At 62.9% G+C, this 8,269-nt stretch overlaps 3 protein-coding genes across 6 annotated transcripts in view; 1 reads left to right on the top strand and 2 right to left on the bottom strand.

The window, feature by feature from the left end:
- TRMT112 (tRNA methyltransferase activator subunit 11-2) overlaps nt 1–1,641 on the bottom strand; it is a 2,857-nt gene extending 1,216 nt beyond the window's left edge. The window contains exons 1-2 of the mRNA XM_041486441.1: nt 1,520–1,641; nt 159–260 (exon numbers count right to left, since the gene is read on the bottom strand). Coding sequence (XP_041342375.1) covers nt 159–260; nt 1,520–1,600 — 183 coding nt within the window. The 5' untranslated portion in view covers nt 1,601–1,641. The remainder of the gene's footprint in view (nt 1–158; nt 261–1,519) is intronic.
- Nucleotides 1,642–2,646: 1,005 nt separating this feature from the next.
- LOC121363798 (non-structural maintenance of chromosomes element 3 homolog) lies at nt 2,647–4,856 on the top strand. Of its 4 annotated transcripts, none has more exons than XM_041486444.1 (11): nt 2,647–2,988; nt 3,125–3,180; nt 3,284–3,343; nt 3,457–3,520; nt 3,617–3,696; nt 3,773–3,867; nt 3,953–4,032; nt 4,103–4,145; nt 4,226–4,288; nt 4,541–4,655; nt 4,742–4,856. In XM_041486444.1, exons 2-11 carry the CDS (start codon nt 3,139–3,141, stop codon nt 4,811–4,813), a joined length of 714 nt encoding a protein of 237 aa, XP_041342378.1. In that variant the 5' UTR covers nt 2,647–2,988; nt 3,125–3,138; the 3' UTR covers nt 4,814–4,856. The 4 variants fall into 4 exon arrangements, with proteins under 4 accessions (XP_041342378.1, XP_041342381.1, XP_041342377.1 ...); XM_041486447.1 differs by lacking the exon at nt 3,457–3,520 and adding an exon at nt 3,422–3,456; XM_041486443.1 differs by having other exon boundaries at nt 2,648–2,988; nt 3,284–3,355.
- A 75-nt stretch (nt 4,857–4,931) lies between these two features.
- LOC121363795 (6-phosphofructo-2-kinase/fructose-2,6-bisphosphatase-like) overlaps nt 4,932–8,269 on the bottom strand; it is a gene marked incomplete at its 5' end in the record, with an annotated part of 3,908 nt that continues 570 nt past the window's right edge. The window contains 6 exons of the mRNA XM_041486440.1: nt 4,932–4,991; nt 5,241–5,319; nt 5,416–5,698; nt 5,817–5,946; nt 6,026–6,130; nt 7,007–7,224. Coding sequence (XP_041342374.1) covers nt 4,932–4,991; nt 5,241–5,319; nt 5,416–5,698; nt 5,817–5,946; nt 6,026–6,130; nt 7,007–7,224 — 875 coding nt within the window. The remainder of the gene's footprint in view (nt 4,992–5,240; nt 5,320–5,415; nt 5,699–5,816; nt 5,947–6,025; nt 6,131–7,006; nt 7,225–8,269) is intronic.

Here is an 8,269-nt window from a genome sequence, read left to right as displayed (position 1 = left end):
CCCCCCGGTTCCCGGTTTCCCCCCGGTTTCCGGTTTCCCCCCGTTTCCCGGTTTCCCCCCCCGTTTCCCGATTCCCCCCCCGTTTCCCGGTTTCCCTCCGTTTCCCGGTTTCCCCCCCCGGTTCCCGGTTCTCCCCGGTTCCCGGTCCCGCCGCTCACGCTCTCGGCCGCCTCCCGCAGCGCGTCCCAGCGCAGCCGCGGCACCAACCGGGACACGAAAGCGGCGTTGAACGGCACCGGGCGGACCCGAACCTCGGCGGCCTGCGGGGACCGGGGGGGTTAACGGGGGGCTCCGACCGGACCGGAACCTGGAGGGAGCGGGGGAACCGGGGGGAACCGGGGGATAATGGGGGGTGGAACGGGCGGAACCGGGGAGGTAACGGGAGAACAACGGGATTAACGGGGGCTCCGACCGGACCGGAACCTGGAGGGAGCGGGGGAACCGGGGGGAACCGGGGGATAATGGGGGGTGGAACGGGCGGAACCGGGGAGGTAACGGGAGAACAACGGGATTAACGGGGGCTCCGACCGGACCGGAACCTGGAGGGAGCGGGGGAACCGGGGGGAACCGGGGGATAATGGGGGGTGGAACGGGCGGAACCGGGGAGGTAACGGGAGAACAACGGGATTAACGGGGGCTCCGACCGGACCGGAACCTGGAGAGAACGGGGGATAACGGCGGAGTTAATGGGGGTTACCGGGGGGGCACCGGGTGGACCCGTACCCGGAGGGAACCGGGAGAGCTAACGGGGGTTAATTAGGGGTTAACGGGGGTTAATTAGGGGTTAATTAGGGGTTAACGGGGCTTCTAACGGCGGCGTTAACGGCGGTAACTGCAGGAGTTACCGGCAGAGTTAACGGGGGTAACGCCCGGGGGGAGCGAACGGGGCTGGGGGGTGTGAGCGGTTACCGGGGGTGTTAACGGGGGGGAACGGGGATTAACGGGGCGGCAAATGAGAGAAATGGGGCCGTTAACGGGGATTTATCGGCGGCTAATGAGGGTAACGAGGGGGTTAACGGGGAGCAACCGGCCCGACCCGAACCGCGGCGGGATGGGGGACCGGGGCGTTAACGGGAACGGGGATAACGGGAACGGGGATAACGGGGGTGAGAACTGGGATAACGAGAACGGGATAACGGGAGGGGGACTGGGATAGCGGAGGGGGGGTTAACAAAGGTAACAGACGTGGAACGGGGCCGTTAACGGGGGACTTAACGGGAGGGTTGAACGCGGGATTTATTGAGGGTAACGGGAGAAATTACCGGGCGTTCCTGGGGTTAACGGAGGAGCTACCGGGAGTAACGGGGGAGGTAACGGGAGTGGCGGGAGGTAAATGAGGAGACACCGATGGGAACCGCGGCGGTGCCAGAGGAACGGGGAAGAAGCTGGGAACCGGTAACGGGGGCAGCGTTACGGTTCCGGTAACCGCTAACGGCGAGAGGTGGGGGGCCCTGTCCGGGGCGGGACCCGCGGTGTCCCCGCCGTTCCCGGTGCCCCGGGGTCCCCCCGTGCCCCGCACCTCGATGCGCAGGGGGAATCCGCCCCCGGGCCGCAGCCCCGGCACGTGGGAGCTCAGCAGGTTGTGGGTCAGCAGCTTCATGGCGCCGCTTCCGCTTTCCGGCGCGTCACTTCCGGAAAGAGGCGGTTACCGTGGCAACGGGGCGGGGCTTATCCAGAAATGGGCGTGGCTCGCCGTGCGCTTAAAGGGGCGGGGCTCAATTAAAGGGGCGGGGTCCGTTTAAAGGTGCAGAGACATAAAATTAATTCATTCCTCCAAGACCTCCAAACCATCCCCGAGACCCCTCCCCAAACCCCCCAGGGACCCCCAAAAGCCTTCAGAGCTCCTGAGAGGATTTGAGACCCTTCCCCAAAACCTCTCCAGCCCCCCCTTCTCACAGTCCTGGCCCCCAGGGTGGCCCCATCCCTTTGTTTTGGGGGTCCCCCATGTCTCAGGATCACCCCTGAGGCCCCTCTGGGGACCCCAACCCTTTTTGGGCTGGATTTGCCCAATTTTTAGGGTCTTGTTTACCCCCTCAACAGCCCCAGGATCGTCGCTGAGGCCTCCAAATTCAAACCCCCTCATTTTGGGGTGTCATGGTGCCCTCTTTGGAATCCCCTGACCCCCATTTTCCCTTGGGAGCCCAAATCCTTCCCCTCTCCCCCTATTTTGGGGCACTCCCAGGGGTCTGCGATGCCCCCAAATCCTTGTGGGAACGACACTCAGACCCCCCCTAAAACAGAAACAAAGGTGGGAGCACAAATGCAGTTCATTTATTCAATATTTGGGCGGAACCCCAACAGCCCCCAGGAAAGAAAGAAAAACCCTCAAAATGGAGTTGTGGAGAGAAAGAAAACCCCCCAAAAAAGGATTTTGGAGCAGAGGGAGCAGGATGAAAACCTAAAAAACGAGTGAGGGGAGCTGAGTGCGGGACCCCAGCCAAAATGAGGGCGTGCAAGGCTGGTGAGGGAGGGGGCTCAGCGCACAAGTTTTGGGGTGCTGGATGCAGTTTTGGGGTGCCAAGACCCCCATCCCCGTGAGGATCGTGGGTGAGGAGGGCTGGGGGTTGAGGGGGGTCTGTGAACGGGGGCGTGAGGGAAGGTTTGGGGGGGCTGTGGGATGAGTAGGGGGGGACTGGGGTTAGGCGGGGGCTGGGTTTTGGGGTGTTTTGCGGTGTTTTGCGGTGTTTTCCAGCGCTCGCCGCCATTTCGCCGCCGTGAGGGGAGGGGGGGGGGCGCGCGCGACTCGCCTTTTCCCGCCTTTTTCCCGCCTGAGGGCAGGAAGTGAGGGGGGGAGGGCGGAGCGCGAGACTCGCCCGGCGGGCGCCAGGGGGCGTGACGAGCTCCGTCTCTCGACCAATCGTGACACAGGGGTGGAATTATAGGCGGGGCGAGCTGGGGTTGGACCAATGGGAAGAGGGGCTGGCGCGGGTGGGGTCCGCGGGTGTGGGCGGGGCCAGCGCAGTCGCGGTCGGAGCGCGGTCGGTGACGGTTCGTGTCTGGGCCGGGTCGTTGGCCGGGCCTTGGAGGGGGTCTCTGCGGCCCTGCTGAGGGTGGGAGGCGTGGGGCGGCCTTAGGGGTGCTCCCGTCGCGGTTTTAGTCCGCCCGGTGTTTGTTTTCCTCTCAGAGCTGCTGTGAGAAATGTCCCAGCGGAAGCGCAGCAAAGGGCTTGGCTACTCTCAGGTGAGAGGCTGTTCTCCCCTCATTCTCTCCCATTGTCCCCTTCTCGGTTTCGGTCCCTTCTCTATCATCAAATTGCCCTGCTTCTCCTGTCCTTTCCACTCAGATGACCGATGGGGAGGATGATTTCATCCCGACCCAGGTGGAGCGGCGCTCCCAGGACCAGGTGAACCAGAAGGTGGATTGAGGTGATCCCCTCTCTGCCCGCTCCCGGAGTCCTGTGTCTGCATTCTTTTGATATCAGCCCGCTCTTGGCCTTCCCTGCTCATTCCCCCACAGGTGAGTGAGCTGGTGCAGTTCCTGCTTGTGAAGGACCAGAAGAAGATTCCTATCAAGAGGGCAGGTACGTTTCGGGGAGCCCCCTTCCTCGGTGTTTAAACCCTTAAAACCTTTCTTTAAGCTCAGAGCTCTAGGCTCTCTCAGCATTCCTTTTCTGCAGACATGCTGAAGAATATAATCCGGGAATACCGGGATGCCTACACGGAAATCGTCAGGAGGGCGGACAGGACCCTGCAGGAGGTGGGGGGAGCACGGCAGGGGAAGGGGAGGCTTTTTGGGGCAGACGCCCCGTGGATTAACCCCTGCCTTCCCGCAGGTGTTCGGGCTGCAGCTGGTGGAGATCGACACCAAACGCCACATCTACATCCTCATCAACAACCTGCCCCGTGCTGAGGGCGAGTACCTGTGCAGGTGAGGGGCACCTGGGTGATTTGAGGGGTGGGGGGACCCCATCGGCGTGTCCCCAGCATGGGTGACACCCCGGTGTGTGCCTCAGGGGCAAGGAGAAGGAGAAGATGGGGCTCCTCTTAGTCATCCTCAGCTTCATCTTCATGAAGGGCAACTCAGTCAAAGACAGTGAGTTCTCCCCAGCACCCCGTACCCCACTTTCCCTTTGCACCCCGCTCACTGACACCCCCTTTTCCAGGTGCTTTGTGGGAATTCCTGCACCTGCTCCGTGTGTACCCAGGGTAGGATATGGGGGGGGACACAGGGGGTGGGTGGGGGACAGGGCTGCTCAGTGCCACCCCTCACTGACCCCCATCCCCAGGAAGCAGCACAGCGTGTTCGGGGACGTCCGGAAGCTGGTGACAGAGGAGTTTGTGCGGCAGAAGTGAGTTTGGGGGTCCTGGGTGGTGGGGGAAGGAATTTGGGGTGCAGGGGGTCCCCCCGTCCCTCCCGGTGTGCCCAGAGCAGCCTCGGCGCCAGCTCAGCCGGGCTGTTTATACCACACCGCAGAGTAAAGCCCGCAGCCCCCACACCCCGTGCCTCAAAGGGTCCCTCACGGGGCCAGGGGAGCGCTGGACACCCCCCCTGTGCACCCCAAAACCTGCTGGAGGAGGGGTCACCAGCCAGCCCTCTGCAGGTACCTGGAGACCACCCCCATCCCCCTGACGGACCCCCCCGAATTCAAATACCAGTGGGGGCCACGGGCAGAAAAGGAAACCTCCAAGAAGGACGTGCTGAACTTCGTGGCCAAGGTGAGGCCGTGTTGGGGGGCGGGGGGATCTCTGAGTTTGGGGGGGCTCAATTTGATGCCCCCTCCCCCATTTTTTTCCCCGCTCAGATGCAGGGCAAGGACCCCACATTTTGGGCGAGCCAGTACAGCGAGGCCGAGGCCAACACGGCCACCACCTGACCCCCCCCCAAAATAAAGGCACCCCGTTGGTGTGCAGCCCCCCAATCACCAGGCTCACTGCTTGGTTGTACAAGGTTTAATTTGGGGGTGGGGGCTCCCCTTTTCCCCGTGGGACCCCTCAGAAGTGCTCGGGGACGGTGTTGAGGGCATCGGCCGCGGTGCGGTTGATGTCGACATTCTGTGGGGTGAAAATGGGGGGTTTTGGGGGAATCTCCCCAAAAATCTAACACCCCCTCCCTTCAGTTTTTTGGGGGGGGATTGTCCCCATTTTGGCATGGGACACAGGGGGAACAGCCCCTTTTTGGGGGAATTGTCTCCGTTTTGGGGCAGGACAGTCCATTTTTGGGGGATTCACCCCATTTTAGAGTGGGACATGGTGGGACAGTCCATTTTTGGAGGATTGTTCCCATTTTGGGGTGGGACACACCCTTTTTGGGGGTATTGTCCCCATTTTCTGGAGGGACTCTGGGGGGACAGTCCCTTTTCGGGGGCCTTTGTCCCCAATTCTGAGAGGGACACAAGTCCCATTTTGGGGGGGAGTTGTCCCCATTTTCTACAGTCCTTTTTTGGGGGGATTGTTCCCATTTTGGGGTGGGACACACCCTTTTTGGGGGGGATTGTTCCCATTTTGGGGTGGGACACACTCTTTTTGGGGGTATATTGTCCCATTTTCTGGAGTCACTCTGGGTGAACAGTCCCCATTTTGATGGAAATTGTCCCCATTTTCCGGGAGGGACACAACTTCCCTTTTTTGGGGGAACTGTCCCCATTTTCTGGAGCCACTCTGGGGGGACAGTCCCTTTTTGGGGGACCCCCACTCACCGTAGGCCACGGGGGTCAGCTTTAGCACCGTGTGCAGGGGGCACTTGAGGTAGGGCAGCTCATCTGGGTGGGGGAGTTAAGAGAAACAAGGTGGGCACAGCAGCTCTGGGCTGTCCCCTGGCTGTCCCCAGGTGTCCCCTGGCTGTCCCCAGGTGTCCCCTGGCTGTCCCCAAGGCCTCACCTGCGCTCTTGTCCAGGAAATAAGCCAGCAGGCAGCGCATGACAGCCTGGTGGCACACCACCAGAACGTTCTCCTGCCGCTCCAGCTCCATGATGACTGGCTCCAGCCGCTGCACCAGGTCCTCGTAGGACTGGGGAGGGGGCTTAGGGGGTGTCCCCACACCCCTGCCCCCCCAGATGTGCCCCCGGGGAGGGGGGTTTTGGGGGTACCTCGCCCTTGGGGTAGCGGTAGCGGTACTTGTCCTGGTCCCGCAGCGCCAGCTCCTTGGGGTAACGCTCCTGGATCTCCTCGTAGGTCATCTCCTCACACACCCCCTGTGCCACAGCGGGCCTGGCGGTAATTTGGGGGGTCCCCCAAATTCCCAAAAAGGCTCTGACCCCACCTGGTACCCACAGGGGGACACCCCTGAGTCTCCTAGGTGTGTCCCCACAAGGTGACGTGGCTGTGACCCCACCTGTTACCCACGAGGTGACATCCCCGAGTCCCCCAGGTGTGTCCCTACAGGGTGACCTGCCTCTGACCCTACCTGCTGCCCACAAGGGGACATCCCTGCGTCCCCCAGGTGTGTCCCCACAGGGTGACCTGACTGTGACCCCACCTGGTACCCACAGGGGGACACCCCTGAGTCACCCAGGTGTGTCTCTATAGGGTGACGTGGCTGCGACCCCCTTAGCCCCACCAGGTACCCACGAGGGGACATCCCTGCGTCCCCCAGGTGTGTCCCCACAGGGTGACCTGACTGTGACCCCACCTGGTACCCACAGGGGGACACCCCTGAGTGCCCTCAGGTGTGTCCCTCCAGGCTGAGCTGGCTCTGACCCCCTGTATCCCACCTGGCACATGTTGGGGGACATCCCCCAGGTGTGTCCCTGTAGGGTGACCTGGCTCTGACCCCACCTGCTGCTTGTGAGGGGACATCCCTGCATCCCCCAGGTGTGTCCCCACAAGGTGACCTGGCTGTGACCCCACAGGGGGACATCCCCCAGGTGTGTCCCCACGGGGTGACCTGGCTGTGACCCCACAGGGGGACATCCCCCAGGTGTGTCCCCACGGGGTGACCTGGCTGTGACCCCACAGGGGGACATCCCCCAGGTGTGTCCCCACGGGGTGACCTGGCTGTGACCCCACAGGGGGACATCCCCCAGGTGTGTCCCCACGGGGTGACCTGGCTGTGACCCCCCCCCACTCACGGCGTCGATCTCATTGAGCGCCTTCCACTGCTCGTAGGGCACGCCCAGCGCCTCGGCGGTCTGGATGGTTCTCTTCATGTGGCTCGTCCACACCTTCAGCTCGCGGATGTTCTGGCTGCGGATGAACTGGGCCAGCGCCTGGGCGTACTGGGAGGGCCGGGGAGAAGCGTTTGCCCGCCGGGTGTGGCTTTTGGTGGCCCTCTGGGGACAGCCCTCGCCTCACAGCATGGGGAGCGTGGTCTAAGCCCTGCCCCTTTCTGGGTGTGGCCTGGTTAATTAGCTCCGCCCCGTCATTACCTAAGGTGACACTGCTGGGTGTGGCCTCCTTTAGCACCAGCCCACACGTCACCTGTGTCCCCCAGCCCCACCTGGTGTCTGTGATGGCATGTCCCTGTGTCCCCACAGGTGTGTCCCCACAGGGTGACCTGGCTGTGACCCCACCGGGTACCCACAGGGGACATCCCCCAGGTATGTCCCCACAAGGTGACCTGGCTGTGACCCCACCTGCTGCATGCGAGGGGACATCCCTCAGGTGTGTCCCTGCAGGGTGACCTGGCTGAGACGCCACAGGGGGACATTCCCAAGTCCCCCAGGTGTGCCCCCACAGTGTAACCTGGCTGTGCCCCCACCTCGTACCCATGAGGGGACATCCCCGAGTCCCCCAGGTGTGCCCCCGCAGTGTAACCTGGCTGTGACCCCACCAGGTACCCACAGGGGGACATACCTGCATCCCCCAGGTGTGTCCCCACACTGTGACCTGGCTGTGACCCCACCTGCTGCATGCGAGGGGACATCCCTCAGGTGTGTCCCTGCAGTATGACCTGCCCATGACCCCACAGGGGAACATCCCTGCATCCCCCAGGTGTGTCCCCACAGTGTGACCTGGCTGTGACCCCCCCCTATTACCCCTGAGGTGACATCCCCCAGGTGTGTGTCCACAGGCTGACCAGGCTGTGACCCCACAGGGGGACATCCCCGCATCCCCCAGGTGTGTCCATGCAGTGTGACCTGGCCCCCCCTGTTACCCACAAGGTGACATCCCCCAGATGTGTCCCCACAGGCTGACCTGGCTGTGACCCCCCCCTGTTACCCAGGAGGTGACATCCCCCAGGTGTGTCCCCACAGGCTGACCTGGCTGTGACCCCACAGGGGGACATCCCCACATCCCCCAGGTGTGTCCCCACAAGGTGACCTGGCTGCGCCCCGTTAGGGGCGAGGCCACACATCCCCCAGGTGTCCCCCCAGTGTGACCTGGTTGTGACC

Source organism: Pyrgilauda ruficollis, unplaced genomic scaffold, assembly GCF_017590135.1.
Source record: "Pyrgilauda ruficollis isolate IOZ18807 unplaced genomic scaffold, ASM1759013v1 scaffold765, whole genome shotgun sequence".
Classification (NCBI taxonomy): Eukaryota; Metazoa; Chordata; class Aves; order Passeriformes; family Passeridae; genus Pyrgilauda; species Pyrgilauda ruficollis.
This window is presented reverse-complemented; position numbering and strand designations above follow the sequence as displayed.